An 18,170-nucleotide genomic window follows, 5' to 3' on the forward strand; every position below is an offset into this window, starting at 1 on the left:
TTCCAAATTCTAAACATCCGACACGTCCATGGAAAACTCCACTTTTACTTTCAACAATTTCAAGTTTTTTCTTTTAATAAAATACCATTCGAAAACATTACAATACAGTATACATGACCTATCTAAAATAATTATCCATTCCGGAGGTCCAATGGGCTGACGCAATCTCATGATGACACTGTGCCAGAGCGCTCCAAAAAAAAAAAAACCCTCAACACAAACTTCCCCTCGGATAAACACAAGAGACCGCAATTTAAGTAAAAATTACAAAAAAAGGAAATTCCTCTCTAAATGGTCCAAGGAAGCTCATAAATTGGTCAAAAATCAAAAAAGTCAAATAAATTGTCGAAAAAAATACAAAATATATAATATTTTGTACAGTGTTTGAGGAGGTGGTTTCTGAAGCTAAACACCCATCTTGCACGCGCACCCATTATTGATGATTCTTCTGCATAGCACCGTAAGCTGATCCTTTACTGATCTTGGACATCCCGATGGCCTTCTGAAGTAGCGTATGGACTGAAGAGATAAAAATATTACAAATTAAATTATGAATATTTGATGCAAGGCAATGGATTTTGTAAAAAATTAGGTTAAGTTTTGTTGATCATAACCTAGAAAAAGATGTCCTGTCAAACTTCTCTTGGCAAGAGTCCACTTTGCCTTACACATTAAAATTTTAATATGATTCACATTAATTGTCGCTGGTGGGAGTCCAAATGTGTAATTTGTGTGTTTGAATCATTTTATATTCAAAATTTGATCTAATTGTTGATAAAAAGGTAGACTTGGCCCGCAAAATCTGATATAAATTGATTTATAGCATTAATGCGAAAAATTAATTCGATTTTCTCTTTAATTTTTTAATGTGAAAAATTTTATCCTTTAAGTAAATTTAAACTTATTTTTGCAGGCCAAGTCCACTTCTTTATCAATAAATAGAAAAACCCCAAATATTAAGTGACTCAAAGACACAAATAACATATTTGGACGCTTACAAGCGACAATTAATGTGAATCACATTAAAATTCTAATGTGCAAGTGTGATAACGCCGTTAAAAATTTAAAAGCAAGGCTAAAGAAAATAAAACAATTAAATAAAACCTTGTGAGATTTCTTGAAAAGTTTAAGAAACACATTTTTACAGCGTTTAAAAAAAATGCTTGAATTAGTACAATAATAAATGTTTACTCTGAATAAAATAGAAATTTGCTCAATATGCCTTCTACAACAAACTAGAACATCCCAGTGACTGTCTAATTTTACCCCTGGCTAATTCTGCTCCGGTTTCCCTATGTAAAAAACCTCAAAGTTTTTTTTTAACAGTGAACGAATCCTCTTAGTATATGTAGGGCATTTTTATTTCTGTTCTACTCTCACAGTTAAAAGGTTAATTTGAATTGTGAGGTTACGTTGGAGTTAACCTCAAAAGGTCAATGGCAATGGCAAAAAAAAGTCAATGGCATGCAAACAATTTGTAACTTATTCACAAAGTTCACAAATAATATTCGCATTTTTTAATATTTTAATAAATTCCTTCTCAATTTGTTCATTCCTCAAAAAATATACTGCTATTTTTCATGTAAAAGGTTACTATATTTTGGAATATGACTCAATAAATAAATAATTAAAAGGAAAATAATGCAATTATGCTTTTCTCCTTGTCAATTTTAATTCTTTTAAAAATGCTAATACATATTCCCGGAAATAAATCTTAAACTTGTTAAGTTTCGAGAAGATACAGTAGAGTCTCCTAAATTCGAACGCTCGGGGGGTATTTTTGACATTTCTAACCTCCCAAATTCGAACGATTTTTCCAAAACTAACGAAATGTATGTGAGAATAAATTGTACCTTGAATCAAATTCCCGTACTTTTCCACAAGTCTTAGTGGTAACATACTTCCTTTTCATTTTATACGATCATAACGTATGTAAACATTCAGGAAGAAGCACATGAAGATGATTTTCATTCATCCAGAATACGAACTTTTTAACATAACCTCACAATTAACATTTTGATATTAACCCTTTAAAGGCGAGACAGTTTGCGCGGATCGAAAATACGCTATAAAAATGAAACCGGTAGACAAAATTAGTAAAAGGTCTTACATCTAGTCTTAGAAAATCCAACAGAGTCTGATTCGGTGTATTTTTTACCTCTATGAGCGATAGGGACAAAGATAGCCTAAAAATTTAAGTAATTTTTCTGACAATACTAATGAATGATACTTTTCACTCTAATTAAAAATATAATGTTTGAGTATTGTAGTTTCTTTTTCCAAAACGGTTTTGCTTAAAAAAAATTGGAAGTATAAAGAATAATTAAAATTAATTTTCAAGCTGAGAATTTCAAAATTCGTCATTTTTTAGCTTAAAAATTTACTGTATAGCAAATAGCTAGAGCCTTGCAAAAAATATCCTAGATTCCTTCAACCTTCTAGTTTGCAATTACGTACAAACATAAGGAAAAAATAACTTTCAGGAAAAATAATTTTCTTTATGGGACACCGATGTTCCAATCGTCCTTAAAGGGTTAAACGGCATTCGAAATTGAGAGATTCAGATTTGAGAGACTCTATCTCTACTGTATTACAAAAAAATTCTAGAAGCCAAAATCATGAATGATCAAAATCCTGAACAGGACAAAATTAAACCGAGGGTAATGTGTGGAATAATTTCCCAAAATACAAAAATCCTTTGCCTCCAGTAAGCGCGATTATAATTATGGGCGTAGCATTAATACTTTTAGGAATTCAGCATTTTGGCTTTCGGAATTTTAACCGGAACTCATCAAAAAGACTGTTTGATTACACTGATAATAGGTTAAAATAATGTGAGGTTATGTTTGAATTTTCATAACCTAGAGAAGAATTCAAATGGCCGAAATTACTAAAGTGCCAATTTGAAAGTTCATTTTAATGCAGATATGGAGATCTCAGTGGCTAAGATGAGATCTCTGACTCAACTCTCACAGTTGTGAGGCCGAATCCCGCCCGGTGCAAGTAACTGAATGTTAGGAAAAGACAAACAGTAGGCTCTCGCTAATTCGGCTCTTTTAAGATCGGGCTACTTTTTAATTCGGGCGGCAGCTGAATTCGAAAAATGTTTGTTGACATTTTTTAAGTTTGATATTGATTATCCTGATTATCGAATGAAGCAAATATCCTTAAATTTGCCATGATTTGTCTTAGTTATGATGTAATTTTGTATTGTTAAGGGGTTTTCATGAACTTTACGATAAATATGAGTATGTAAACTCAATATATGCATGCAGATGAAGAAAAAATCGCTGCATTTCAAAAAGTTGCACCCGAAATTCAAATAGTTTGTCGTCCAAATTTCTCTCTCATTCGGATGACATTTTGGTCCCAAATGCCCGAATTTGAGAGAGTCTACTGTAAACATAACATAATAACGCACTGCGCACTGGCTCTGTCCAAAAACTCCGGGGGCACGGAAGAAGAATCCATATCGCGGGGAGGTCACCCCTGGGCGGTCTACACATGGAGACTTAGGAGATTTTTCCAATACGGGATATACTTACGTTTTTGGAGCACGATTACATGGAAAAAATATATCCCGATACGATTAATGCAGATATCAGGATTTAAATATAAATTAACTTTGGAAATTTTCTTGAAAACATAGCGCAATATGACGTTTTTTTTTGAGGTTAGGGAACCCGCCAGCCGGATTCTATAACGCTATCAGGTGAAAAATCTCGACAACAAGAAGTACTAAAATAAGCACTAAAACAATTTGAAAGCGTTAAAGATTTTTTTATACAGAAGAATCTATTTTTCTTTGCGCATTATTTTTTAATTTAAGTTCATATGAAATATACCTTTTTAAGGTTATTTCAATCCCTAAACTTCAATTTTCAGCATAACCTCTTTAATTTTTGTGATTTTATTTATTTATGTTTTTCTACAAAAGAATAGAAAACATGAAAAATAGTAATAAAATTTTCATACCTCAGTCTCTTTTTTGGGAAAAAAGATTAATTGGAAAAAAATTAGGTTATGCATCCTAACCTTAAAAACTCAAGAGGTATTTTGTGTGGAAGAATCTGTTAATCGGCAGTTCAAAGGAATATTTGACCAATAATTTCGCATGTACAGAAAATTTATTTGAACTTTCTTTGAACTTTTAGGTCAATTAAATTCTAACCTTATAAATATAACAAAAAGCAAATATGTGCTTTTTTGTTAGACGTAGAAATAAAAATTGAACTTTATTTTGAAATTTATAGAAAAAAAAACTGCAAGTTACATTGTATTTAAAAATTTTCTGATACAGCAGGCCTTTGTTTTGAGGTTAGATCGTATATAACCTCAAATTCGAAAATAACCTTTACATTAAATAATTATAAGAAATTGGTGGTAGAACGTTCCACAGAGGAACTGAGGCCTAAAATTCGAAAATAATTCCTACACTAAATAATAATAGAATAAATAGAATTCAGCCCCCATCTTTATTTAGTTTAGGATATTTAAATAATCTCAGCAGTAACTCATTTTTATTCAAATATTTGCATTTTTGAATTTAATAAAGCAACCATACTATTTTAATGCTTCGTAATTTGACCTATTGGATCAACTTTATGTACTATTTCCATTACATAGCAAATAGAAATAGACCGAATAGGATAATTAATAATTCAAGCGACGATTTATTGTAAAATTTATGAATAATCATTTATCGATTTATCACACATAAAAAAAAACGATATATCAACAAAAAAAACTGGTACTTACAAGTGAAAAGAATGCCAGCACCAATTGAGAAGAAGATAATCTCGCCACTGAGGAGCATTTTGACCAGATAGAAAGTCATTGGGGTGAGTGTGACGATTGCCCATCCAGTTGTGTTGAGTAGTGTCCTGAGGCGTGGCTTATATTCATACTGATTGAGACGCGGAACTCCTGAAGATGTGAAAAAGTCACCATGCTTGTGAAAACTCTCCTGCATCCGATCCTTCCTCCTGAACATCTCCTGAAGCCACTCAGCAGCCTCCTCATCCTTGTCCGGAACATCATTGAGATCAATGCGCTTTATGTACATGTGCGCCGTAACTCCTCGACCACACAGAAGATTTGACACTGTCGGAGCCACCCTGTCATCTGTCTTGAAAGCCAACTGAACATCCAGAATTCCCGGACATTTCCCCCTCAAATGCGGCAGACTTGTCGTAAAGCCCCGGCTCCTTGGAATGAGATGGTACGTCAAGGCGGTTGTGCCCTTCTCTTTGGCAAACTTCACCGATGCCTCGTGCTTCTCCTTGGTAAATCTCGTTCCTTCCGGAGTCAACAGAAGCTACAAAAACATTCCCTTAGTCCCCATCCTTCGCCATTTCCCCCTCTTGCAAAAAAAAAATGGACAAACTCACAAATATGGGATCCGGATAGGCCAAAAGATTAGCTAACTGCCTCCCAATGAGCTCCTTGTCCTTGTCAAAAGATCGTTCGAGGAATACAAATTCCGAGAATTTCCATGCCCACCCAATGATGGGCAGATACTGAATGACCTTCTTGGCGTAGGCCTTACAATTGCCCAAAACTCCAATCTTCTCACAAAACGACCAACCAACTAGCCAATCAATCTCATACGTATGATTCATGAGGCCCATTACATGCTCCTGACCAAAGTATTTTTTCTGATCGTCCGGATCAATATAGAGGATGACACGACTGTTGGACCACCAGTCAGTGAGGAACACAATTTCTGCCGAAAAAAAATGAAAGAAATGCATTCTGGGTCAATGAGAATTCTTTCATTTTGTTGCAGTACCGATCAAGCAACAAATGCTAACCGATTTCAAGTCAACTGAAAGCACTTTGGTTAGCACTTTTTATTCGAGAACTGCTAACCAGTCAGCATATTTTTGCTTACCGACTCAACAAAAATATGCCGAAAGCGCTGTTTTTATAGCTAGCTATGCTCGCTAGCGATCGCAGCGGCAATTAGTCAAAGTTATTCTTTTTCTCCAATCTAGTGAGAGACTTTAACCGATTCAGTCAATGTACCAGAAATACTTGAAATAGAATGTTCATATTTTTGGATTAGTTTCCTACTGGTTAATAGATGATTGAGCCGCCCTCAAACACGCGTCTTAACGGTCACTGAATTTAAATTTTGTTCATTAATTCATTACAAACTCTATTGATTTAGATAGAGTAACTATCCAAGAAAACACATTGTCAACCAGAATTCAAATCAGGAAAGAGGATAAAGGCCAATTTTAACATATTCGACGGGATGTCGCATTTTTCGTCCGCCATTTTGAGCAAAATTTTTGCATGACTTCACGTGAAGCGAGAAAAAAGTAACAAAATGTATTCCCATCTCTGTCGGTCTATTTTTTCCAAGTAATTGAAGGACTAAAGTAACTAAGAATCCATTTCCGACAGAAACTCGAATATCAATTGCCTTGGAATAAATCATCTAAAATCACTCAATTTGCGTATGATGTATAATACCATGGTAAGGAATGGGTTAATGAACTTAGTTTTTGTCTTTGCTGAGGTTGCCGGGATTGGGTAGAAGCTAAATGTGAACCCTTTCGATTATTACAATTTCATGATTCTTACAATAACCACATTTGACATTAAAAAATAAAGCAACAAAGATTAAAATTCGCAAAAATAAAAAAAAAAAATAATATTTATAATATATTTTAAATAATATGTATTCTTCAACCTTTTCCGACCAATTTAATTTTTGTAATGTTTAATTTTATAAAAAAAACATTATGAATCCATTTACAAAAAATATATAATACACCTAAATTAAAATTGCATTGCCAAGAATTCTTGTCAACTTATTTCGGAAAATTAATAGCCAAAGAAATTCTGGGGAATTTTCAAGATATTTTAACATTTCCTGAATTCTAAAATCGAAAAATATTGAAAAAGCTTCGGAAACTCATTTAAATACTAAAAGACTAAGAACATATTAAATTTAGAGCCATATATAAATTTAATTGGCATATTTTCCTGGCTTTAAAGGTATTTAAAATCTCTCTTTCAAAAAATATTTACACGGGTTATTTTACTTTTAAAAATAAATTATCAAATTGAATAAATTTTTGATTTAAAAAAGAATATTTACACTATTAAGAAAAACAATAATTTGTTAATTTGCTATTATACCCCGATAACAAAAGTATTTTTTTTGCGCAAAAATGCGCTTCAGAAAATTTATAATCCAAAAATGTTTTATTAGACCAATACGGCATTGGTCTAATAAAAATTTTTCTGATAGAACTTTTTGTAGTATTTTTAAAACCATCATTGAACTTACTAAGTAGAGGAGCCACATCTTTTAAAACGATTTTTTAATGCTTCTGCAACTTTATTTACCATAAATAAGTTAAATATGTAGAAAAATCCAGTTTCGCGATCAATTACAATAGTTGTGATCGTTGTGATGGAATGTGAGCGTAAATCACATTGGCATAAATCACACCTTTTCGATCGGGAACATTTCGTAAAATTATAATTCACATCTCTTTCTCTCCCAAACGTTTTGCATATGTGCATCCTCGATCTTTCCCACTCAAAATTAGATTGAACTAAATTACATTTGGTGTGATGTTCAAAAGAAGAAGAAGAAGAGTGCAAAAGAGTAGGATAGACTTATACAAACAATTTGACAAAAAAAAAGGATTTGAATTTTGATTTCATGAAATTTCCTTGATCTAAAAGTTGTGCCAGAGCCATAACAATTGATATAAAATATCATTAGATTTTATTTTCAGAACCTGAAAAACTCAATAAAATATAAAGTAAATTAAAATGTTCTTAGAGTGTATTGAGGAGTTAAAGAATATAATCACCGCATATTTTATTGGAATTTGGAAATTGTCTGTTATGAGAGTATTACTTTTTCGGGATTACATAACCTAAAATTTATTCTAGATTAACATTTTTCTCGAATGTGAGAATCAAATCTTTTTTGTAAAAAATTTGTTTCCATTGTAAAAAATCCAGGTAAATAAAAAAAAGCCTATTAACTTATCTAAATCGAAGAAAGAAAAATGTATAGTTCACATATGCGACCAGTTTTAGTGTAAATTTTTCCCTGTTTTCATACACATTTCACGAGATCTCTCCGAAACTACGTAGGTTACCAATTTGGGGTTTTCGGTTGCCCATTCCATATTAAATTGGCTTTTATTTTGTATTTGTATTTTTTGCTAATTCATTCCACAAAGACAGAAAACACCGAATAAACTCCAAAGTTTTTTTCGGCACGCTAGAAACATATGGGAAACATAGGAAACGTCATGCCCCTGGTTTATATTATTCAGATAAAAATTTAAGTTCTCTTTAAACCTCTGCCTTACTCACAGTGAGTAAGCAAATTTATTTTACTATAATTAAAATAAAATGTTTAATTTTTTTTCTTCTCTCTGCATCTTTGAAGTCTTTATCAAGAAAAACATTACATTTACTCAGAGAATGAATAAAATAATTAATATTTTAATTGTGTATGTTTTATTATATTCAATGCTAAATTTCTCTTGCTTATAGGCATTTTTCGTTTCTTTTTCTCTCACATTTTTATTTTATTCTTCAGTTATTTGCAATAAGAATCGAAATATTTGGAACTTCATTTTGGTAAAGCATCAAAAAAAGCTCCAATTTGAGCAAAATATTTAGGGAATTTATGAATTTACTTCATATCGTTAATAATTTTATTATCTAATCACCAGACATTTTTCTTACACTTTCAACCTTTGCTAATTGCAATGCAAAGTTCATCTTGTGTATTACACTTTTCTGAGCGCGTAAAGTCTACAAATGAGATAATTTATGTAAAGCCATTAAAACTCCATATAAAACCTATTTTTGTCAACTTGACTCAAAACCCATTGAAGACTGGATATTTTTGAGTGATTGCATGTTAAATTGTTGAATTATTGAGGTCTCCTCTACAAATAAATACAAAAGAGAGCTTCTTTTGTTGTTCTTTTCATTTTTTTTCTGTTCATTCAAAAGTGAGTGAAAGAACTTTCAGGGTCAAGTTGGTTAGGAATGAAATATCAAAGTCAATGATAAGCGTTACAAAAGCCTATTGAATGTTAGATTTTCAGTAGGAGAAAAGTTGCTTATAGGTTTGAATTTGTCTTTTTTTTTGTAAAAAATATGAATTTTGAACATTTAATTTACGATCTTAAATGGCCTGTCAAAAAGGATTCAGGGACACTTTTGATTCTTAATAGCTCCGGCACACATTTTAGATCAGGAAAATTTCATAAAGTCAAAATTCACATCATTTCTTTCTTAAAGGCTTTGCATATATCTATCCTACTCTTTCGCACTCTTCTTCTTATTTTGACCGTCACACCAAATTAAAATTGGTTCAGTCCAATTTTGAATCCGAAAGAATGAGATATGTAGACTTATGTAAATCTTTTGAGGAAGAAAGGGACCCGAATTTTGCCTTCATGAAATTATGCCTAACTAAAAGGTGTGGCGAAGGCATAATCAAAATCCATGTCAACTTGTCATATTTAAGGCGAATACGTTTTTGGAACTAGAGGGCGCATTAGCTTAATTTAATGTCCTTGACGTCCTTGACATGTAATCAAATTTATAAAACTTCAAAATCAAACATTGAATTTTAAGTTCTTGCACAGTGTTTTTATGTGCAGTAATTTTCAATATCATTCTTTAGCGTTATAAAGCATATTAGTGTTTTTATCTTCACCATTGAAATTTCTGTAGGGGGAGGCTTTGATCGTTCGCATATACGCTACCTTCGGACACTTCATATTTCTCCCATATTCCTTTATGAATCTGACATATGGCTTTATATTGTAATAGCTAACCTTAAATCCCATCTTTCCTGAAAAAATTGAGAGTCTAATCCTTTTTTCCTAGTTTCAGGAAGCAAAAAATAAAAACAGGTCAAAAACTGTAATTTTGCTGTGCAATATTTCATACGATTGTGCAGAATTAATATCACTTTTCTGAAAAACTACTATCACAGAGGGTAGAAGGGTTATTAGGAATCAGATTTAAGTAAAAATCTTTTAGGCTGAACAGACACTTTTTGTGGGTGGAACAAAATTCACAAACTTGACTCAGATTCATCGATCGCAAATAGAAGACTGCTTCTTTCAGATATTTTCCAGGAAACTTCATTTTAGATACGATCCCTCATATTCACATCTATTGTAATCTACCGATTTGATCCATCACTAAAAAGGAAAACTTAAAAATCGTAAAATTGATAAACAAGAAGTAATTTGACTCAAATAGGTTGCAGTTGAGTAATTATTAAGCAATTTTGCATTTCTTTGATATAAAAATATTTTTCAAGATTGCACAAACTGAATGTGCAATGAAAGAATCACATCTGTAATAAGCTCATACAGTTTACAACTGGTTTTTGACAATCTTTGACATAACCTCACTATTGTGTTGTTTTGCATGACAAAGAAAAGAAACTGTCCGTAAGAAGATGTTTTGTGAAAATTTTAGCTTGTTCACCTGCTGAAGCTCAATATCTGTGCTAAATCCCGATTCCTGCAGCTGCAGGAACAGAGAAATCTTCAATGATGCACATTCAAACGTTTTTGTGCATATCCGGCTCCGTGGAGGAATGGTGGAATCTTGTGTGGTCTTCTCGCTTGCAGAGTTTTAGTCAATTTTTAGCTTTAAAAACTTATTGATTCGTGTAAATTTGGTGATATTTGGACTTTTCAAGAAAGTATTCATCAGATTTAACCGTTTCCGGAGTGAAATTCTCGTAGAATCAAGCAAAAAAATGGTTTTTAATGTCAATAAAACATCTCTCAGAAAAGTTCCAAAAAAGTGATATTAAAATGTTTTATTCCTTATAAAAATGGGTTAATCAAGTAGATTAGAGTTCCCTTTAAACAATGATGTGCAACTTTTAGTGTCCGGTGCAAAATTTACGGTGAAAATGGGGTGTTCAATGATGGCGTGAATCGTGTGCGATAATAGAAACTTGATTCATCTATCGGATAAATCGCCATTAAATTTTCATTTTCCTCTGGAGGAAAATCTAAGGATTTCCTGGGATTATGTTTGGTGGGATTATGAACCTTATAAGTAAGACATTTTTTTGGCATAGTTGGAGAATCCATACGGTTTGCATGGTAGTCAGAAAAAATCACTGAACTTGAACATCATTTTAGTATGCGAAAGTTCAAAGCCTCCCCCTAATAATAAAGTTTTTATTCGTTCAAAATTATTTTTGTGTACTTAGTCATAGACTGACAGGCACTTCTTCTGAGGATAAATGTAAAAAAAGCTGTAAATATTAATCAAAACGCTTTAAATGTGCTTTTTGATGTGCACCTTGGAACGTGGAAACTGTTAAACTGTTAAATTTTTTGGAAAATCCGTTACCTTCCCAAAATTAACCCCTTTAAATGCTAGGCAATTTGACCTGTATTTCCGTAAAATATTACGGGTACTTTGCAGATTCATAACTGATTGAGACCAATGCAGTCAGGTTGAAAAGAATCTTTCCAAAAAAATCAAATTTAAGCAAAATCTTTGAGGGTAAAATTGGACAGTGTAAATAAAATTATTAAAATCTCTTTATTATGGATCTATATCTCTTATTATGGATATATATCTCTTATTATGGAAAGTTTTCGAATACCTTGGGACATCCTACGGTTCCCTCTCATAAAAAAGAAGAACTTGATTATTTGGAGTTGTGAATGAACGTAAGTTGGACTCCTATTGCGAAATATAAACTGTCCGAAATTACAAGCGGTGTCCCGAATTACAAGCAAGGTGTCCAAAATTGCAGTCAAACTCATGTTTATATTTTTAACGTAAATTAATTAATTTTAGAACAAGAAAAGACGATAAACTATTTTTCAAGCTTATAAACAACACTTCTGAAGAGGAAGTAACAAAAGATCTCAATTTGTATTGAAATTGTTTAAAATATTGCATTTCCAGCTTAGGACATGATTTTGATAATACTTTTCCCTGAACTGAATTCTGGGAGAAAAAGTATTTTCTTTGATAATTAACTATACCAGTAAATGACGTGTAAAGATTTAATGTAAAATAAATAAATTGGGTATCCCTACACCGTCTAGTATATTTTTTTCTCTTTTAATATTAATAAAATTAATTTTATTTCATATCAAAATTAATTGTTTTCCAAAAGTTGGTCATTTTTGAAATATCAAAAGTTTGATGCCTCATTTGAGTTGCCAATTGCCAAATTATTAATTGCCAAATTTTATGGAAACTCACAATAACAATGTGATCATTTTTCGGCTCGTTGAAAAGGTAGGGGAGACTGGGGTAAAAAGTCACAAAACGGATATTTTATTTTTTTACAAGCTACTCGAGCGCTTCAGAAATTTCTAATTAGCACAGTTTTATAGGAAATTTACCGCTCTACAACTTTGTGGAAGTAATTTTTCCTCTATTTTGTAAGGAAATACGTTTATTGAGCCGATTTCTAAAAGGTGATTTTGTGACCATTCTCAAAAATGCTGGGGCAAATAGTATCAGGCATGGGGTAAAATTATCACATTTTGATACCCTTTATTACGGGCTCCCATAACATTAAAAAATGCCTAGATGACATATTTTCATAGGATGTTTATTTCTCTACACCTTTGTGCAACAGAGTTTTTCCTATCTGAACGAGAAAAGCATTTTTAAAGTTATTTTCCAAAGGCTTTTTTTGGCAAGAAAATTCTATTTAACCATTCTGAAAAGGCGAAAATGGCGAATTGGGCGAGATGCATTTGACGAAATCTGCCGAAGAGTTGCCGAGTAAACGTCACTTAAGTGCAAAATAAAAACAAATTAGAAAAAGGAAGAAGTGCTAGTGCAAGATAGATTTTTTTTTCATAGTATATTCCACTCAATTTAACTATGTGTGTCCATTCAGTAGTGCTATATAATATAGTTGATGCCTATAAACGGAGGAATGCAGATTCTCAACGTGTCATCGCAATCTTTTTAGGTTCCATGGGGTATCCGGGGTGTTCAATTGCTTCTGTGTCTCACAAAAAAATGAGCACGATGATCAAGTGGAGAACCAGGCAAAACTTCTCAATCGGGGAGTAATTCAGAGAACATCGATGGTTGATGGGCTAAGGGGAATGAGGTAACGAATCACAGTTCTGTGATTCATGAGTATTATTCCAATAAAACTGCAAATTGTTTGACCCATGCAAAATAAACAACAAGCGGCGACACATGGCAATGAATGACGTTTCCTTTCGCCGTGAGACATCAGGAATTGCTTCGGTTTTTGTTACTTTCTGCCCCATACCTTTTGATACTTTTTACCCCAAGTGGTCATTTTTAAGAAAAAGATTTCTGGAGAGAAGAATATTTGGAAAAAGCTAAAACGGATAGTGGATTCGTACTCAGAGAATCCAAATCATTTAGGAAATATTCGCCAGTGCATCAATTTTGGAAATTAAGTAGGTAAGAATTGATATCTCTTGGAATAAAAATATTTCAAAAACAGGCCTAAAAATTTCATTATTTTTTATTTTCTAAATCCCCTGTTCGAATTCTAAGAAACTTACGACATTGAAAAAGGTTCATGGAAGCTATCTAAGGAAAAAATTTGAAGTCGCTATCTCTTTTATCTTGGAAGATATTGAATTATGAAATTTTCGACTTGTGACTTTTTACCCCAGTCTCCCCTATTGAAATTTCTAATAGGTTCTAATAAATTATGAATGGATAAGTATTTTTTATTCGAATATCAATTGTATTATGGTGATTTCACTTAAAAATAAAAAAGGGAAATCTATCTCCTGAACACTTTTTTTTAGTACATGACTGCTTTCGTGTGCTTTTGCGTTATCGACTTTTTTGTATTGGTTCCTGTTACGAGTATTTTTCCGAGTTCTCGTCGTGTTCCAAAATTGCCGAAGAGTCGTGACAGAAACCAAGATAAAAGAAAAATCAGTAACGTGGAAACATATGAGAATAGCCGTGTACTAAAAACAATGACAAGCGTGACAATGGGAAATATTTTTCATAAATATATTTTTTAATACATGACTTTTTTTTAGTTTGTGATTTTGAAACACAACGAGGACTGGGCAAAATAGTCGTGACAGGAACCAAATCAGTCATATTGAGATTTTCCACCTGATAGCGAAATAGTACCCGGCTGGTGGTTTCTCTTCCCTGTTCGCGGGAAATTCATATTTCCCGCTTCTTGCTCAAGGCAAGACCTTTTACTGGTGGTATAGTTCTGTTACCCGTTGGGGGGTGAAGGCTGACAGAAGACACTTGTCAGTCAGTCGGTAACTTGGCCTGGAGGGGAATTCTGTAACGCTCTGGTAATGTCATATGACAAATTGGATTCGAATCTTAGGAGAGCTTTTTCGAAAATGCGATTCTGTAGCCGTGACATTGCCATTTCAGCTCACGTGGCATTGTCAGAAGTCACATATTTGATATTTTTGGCAATTCAAATGACAATAAACTTTGTTAACTCTTTCGTCTCCTTTGGGACTCTGGGTACCCATGGAAAAAATAATTTTTTTTAGACTATTTAGAATCGATAAAATTCCGATTCTTGTGGATGATTATAAACTATAAGGATATCCAAATCTAGGATATTTTTTGCAGGATCCCAATTAATTCCTGAGCTAAGATATTTTAGGTCAAAAATCGTGAATTTTCGATTTTCTGCTTCCTTGGAGATATTGTGACTTTTTTGATATTTTCTAGACCAGAATAAGGAAAAACCTCTCGGGGCCAATAAGTATGATAACTAACAATTACAGATTACATAAATTCGAAAAACAATTTTTTCTTAAATTTTCAAAAAACTTGTTCAAACTTCTTGGGTACTCTCGTCCCCAAAAATCTAGAGGTCAAAGTAAGGTTATCCCGCCAATGCCCGCCATTTGCTTTTTGACACAACCTTGTAAGAAAATTCCAAGCGGGAGCGACATTTTTGCCAATATGGCCGATAATTTTGACATTTGGCAGTGCGAGAGATTGCTTTCAGGGGTTTTTCCTGATTTTAATTAAATGTGATTGTCAAGGAAGTGTGTTTTTGGCTCTTGAGAAAGCTTGTGTCTACAATAACAACGTGTTGAGAGAAATGTGTGTTAAAGTGTTATTGTGTGAAAAAATTTTGAGGAATCTGTTGGCAAGCAGGAATTTGGTGTCTTCATGACCACTTCCTGGACATCCCACAAAATACTGGTCAATAATTCTTGTTGTTTTAATGATCAACATCGTACAGGAGTCATTTGACAAGGAAAATTAATTCACAAAATTGATATTATTGGCTTTTGGAAAATTGAAGTTTGTCTCCTTTTGCGTTCTTTTGGGGACGAGAGTACCCATGAGTTTTCCAATTTCCCAGAGGCCGAGAAAATTCTTTCTCTACAAAAGTATCATATTTGACCACTAAGACTTACAATGAAGTGAGTTTTACTGAAATTCGTTCGCTGGATATGTTGTGGTCCGGAAAGAGTTAAGAACAGCCATGTACTAAAAGAAATGTTCAGGAGAAAAATTTCCCCTTTTCATTTTCATTGGAATAGCACCATTACTGCTTATTTTGGACGATATTTTAAATGATACGAAAATATTTTTCTCGTGTTTATTATTTGTTTTTTTTTCTTACTTAGATGGCTAAAAACCCTTTAACTTCTTTAAATAAAACCCCTCAAATGTTATTCTTCGGATTATTGGCCGTCTTAGGGTTAAAAAATCGTTTAAGTCCGATTTTGAATGAGATAAGGAGAAATAAGGACATGAGATGCGTATAAGGGATTACTTACGGCTGTAGAGTGAGTAGCATAGGTAGTACATGCAGGAGCGATAGAGAGTTTTATTGAAGGGCTTCACCGTGATAAAGAGCACCAGCTGAGTAGCGTTGACAACGAGGCCGGAAGTGAAGAACGTTATGGCCAGACAAAGGTGAATTGGCGTTGATTCCTTTATCTTCTTAACCCAGCCCATTTTGAACTGGAGAGAAATGGAAAGAGAGAAAAGCAGAACAATGTCTGAATGGGGTAATGTTTTGCTTAGGCAGAGTGTTTTGTGTATTATCGGGAAATGGATGACAATCTTGACCTCTGATCCAGATCATCAGAGTCTAAAGTAAATTATTGAGGAGCCTGGGAAATTATCTGTTTTTTTTTTTATTAATTCGCTTTGTGATTGCGCGGCAAAAATCTTCAGGGCATATTTTACTAGACAACTTCAATTGCATAATTCTCTCTGTTTTTACTCTATACACGGTGCTCTGCCCCCTTCCTCCAGCTCTTGTTGACATTGCACAGCGTCAAGTGGCGTGTTCAGTACATTTAATTATTGATATTGCCGTGGAATTGACCAAGACACAATCAAAACTGGCTTTATGTTGAATTACAAATTGGCAAAGTAATTCTGACCACTTTCTTTCCACCTTTCTTGTGGTTCTCCTGGTTAATTGCACGAGATTCTAGCCTTTTCCTTCTGCTGCTTCCTCTGAACTTTGGGCTATGGGGATTATGCAATGGAAGCAGGGAGAAGGGGCTTTTTTTTACTGTGCTATCTCGAGTGGGATTACCTTAACATTATAGATCTTCCGCAGTTGGCATTTTTGTCTGATAGGGAATGAGCTCGCGTGGAGAGATAGTACAGAGGTCAAAGTTCCTCTCAGCAGGTGAGAGAACTATTGCTCTCCTTGCACTTTCTCTCACGAAAACTCTCTGTGCACTTTCCTGGTTCGCGAGGAACTTGGAAAGAGGGGTCATAAATAATGCCCTGACAGAAACAACATGTTGCTCCGTGCAATTTTCCCACAGCCACCTCAATTCAAATTAATCCCCATGGTGTCTCTATCCTTCCCAACAATCCTCCGGGGGAAGTTTAGCCCGAAACATCCCTTTCCGGACGATGATTTCCCAGGCTCATTCGCGCGAAGCAATTACGTCACAACCAGGACAATGGGAGACAAAAAATTCAAAGGCAGGAAACTTTCTCCAGCGATACTCACCAATTTATTGAGTAATTCAGCACTGCTCAATGAAACGTGCAACTCTAATGAGTTGTATTATCACACTTTAGCACACCTGCGTGACCAATTTCCGTGTGATTTTCACGAAAAACAAACCACGACTGCTAAAAACCACTTCACACAAACTTACAATGGAATTCTATCGGAAAAATCTGCAAATTTTCCCAATTTCGAATAGGATTTGTCGTCTCGAATTCCTCATTAACTCAATGTTGAACTTGCGGCGGCGCTAGTTGTCATTTTTGTTGACAGTGCTTTCACGTGGATTTTTCTCAAGATTTTTTTTTGTATTTTCCTCAAGATTCAGGTGATTTCCAGTAACAAAATCCCCAGAAATCTCTAACATAAATCCTAATGAATCTTTTCCTTCAGATTTCCAGGATGTCGCTGCGAGATTTATTCCAGGAGATCAAAACCGAACAGGTGCAGCAGGTTTTCCTGCCCAAAACAAACAGCATCGTGGTGAAAAATATCCCGGAGGGTAACTTAGATCTCCATGGAGTCTTCCCGAATGCCGTGGACTTTGTTATGCAGGCCAAGGCTCAGGGTGTCACAGCTGTGGTCACTTTCAAAACCCCCGAGGAGGCTGCTGAAGCTTCGAAGAACAAGGTAAGCATTTGTGGGAAGGAAATGTATCCCCGTCTCCTGGTAGGATCAGCCCCAAAGCCCAAGAAATCCCAAAAACCTGCCAAAAAAGGCCAAAAGATGCCAAAAAAGGAAGCATTTGTCTTTGAGAAAATTGAGGCAGGAGAGGACTTTGGCAAGAAGATCCATCTCTGGAAACTCTCCAAAAACATAAAGCTCCAAGTGAGGAAGAATTGGGAGGCAGTGAGGCAGGAGAATGAGTTTGAATTCAATGGGAAAAGAAAGGAACTTTTGGGGGGAGAAATCAATTTTCTAAGAGCCCTCCTGCGATACATTGAGAATCACAATCAAACTGACCTGCAGAGAAATGCTAAGAACTACCCAATGCTGAGCCTTGTCCAGAAGGATGAGCTACTCTGGAGACTGAGGACAGAACTGATAAATTGTGTAGAGGAGCAAGAAAAAATCATTAAATCCGCAAAGATGCCAGAAGGAGCAACAAAAAGTGAAAGAAAGTTCATTAAAGAATTAAAGTTTTTAGAGGAATTCCGGAGAGTTCTAACGTCCAGAATTGGCCACA

At 34.1% G+C, this 18,170-nt stretch overlaps 1 protein-coding gene across 1 annotated transcript; it reads right to left on the bottom strand.

Moving 5' to 3' along the window:
- Nucleotides 1–42: 42 nt before the first annotated feature.
- LOC129800525 (1-acyl-sn-glycerol-3-phosphate acyltransferase gamma-like) lies at nucleotides 43–17,166 on the bottom strand. Its single transcript, XM_055844980.1, has 5 exons — nucleotides 16,985–17,166; nucleotides 15,783–15,969; nucleotides 5,391–5,725; nucleotides 4,759–5,317; nucleotides 43–519 (listed from the first exon to the last, which is right to left on the bottom strand). The coding sequence occupies exons 2-5, from the start codon at nucleotides 15,961–15,963 to the stop codon at nucleotides 434–436; spliced, it is 1,161 nt and encodes a 386-aa protein (XP_055700955.1). The 5' UTR covers nucleotides 15,964–15,969; nucleotides 16,985–17,166; the 3' UTR covers nucleotides 43–433.
- Between the last annotated feature and the right edge of the window lie 1,004 nt (nucleotides 17,167–18,170).

Source organism: Phlebotomus papatasi, chromosome 2 (genome assembly GCF_024763615.1).
Source record: "Phlebotomus papatasi isolate M1 chromosome 2, Ppap_2.1, whole genome shotgun sequence".
Classification (NCBI taxonomy): domain Eukaryota; kingdom Metazoa; phylum Arthropoda; class Insecta; order Diptera; family Psychodidae; genus Phlebotomus; species Phlebotomus papatasi.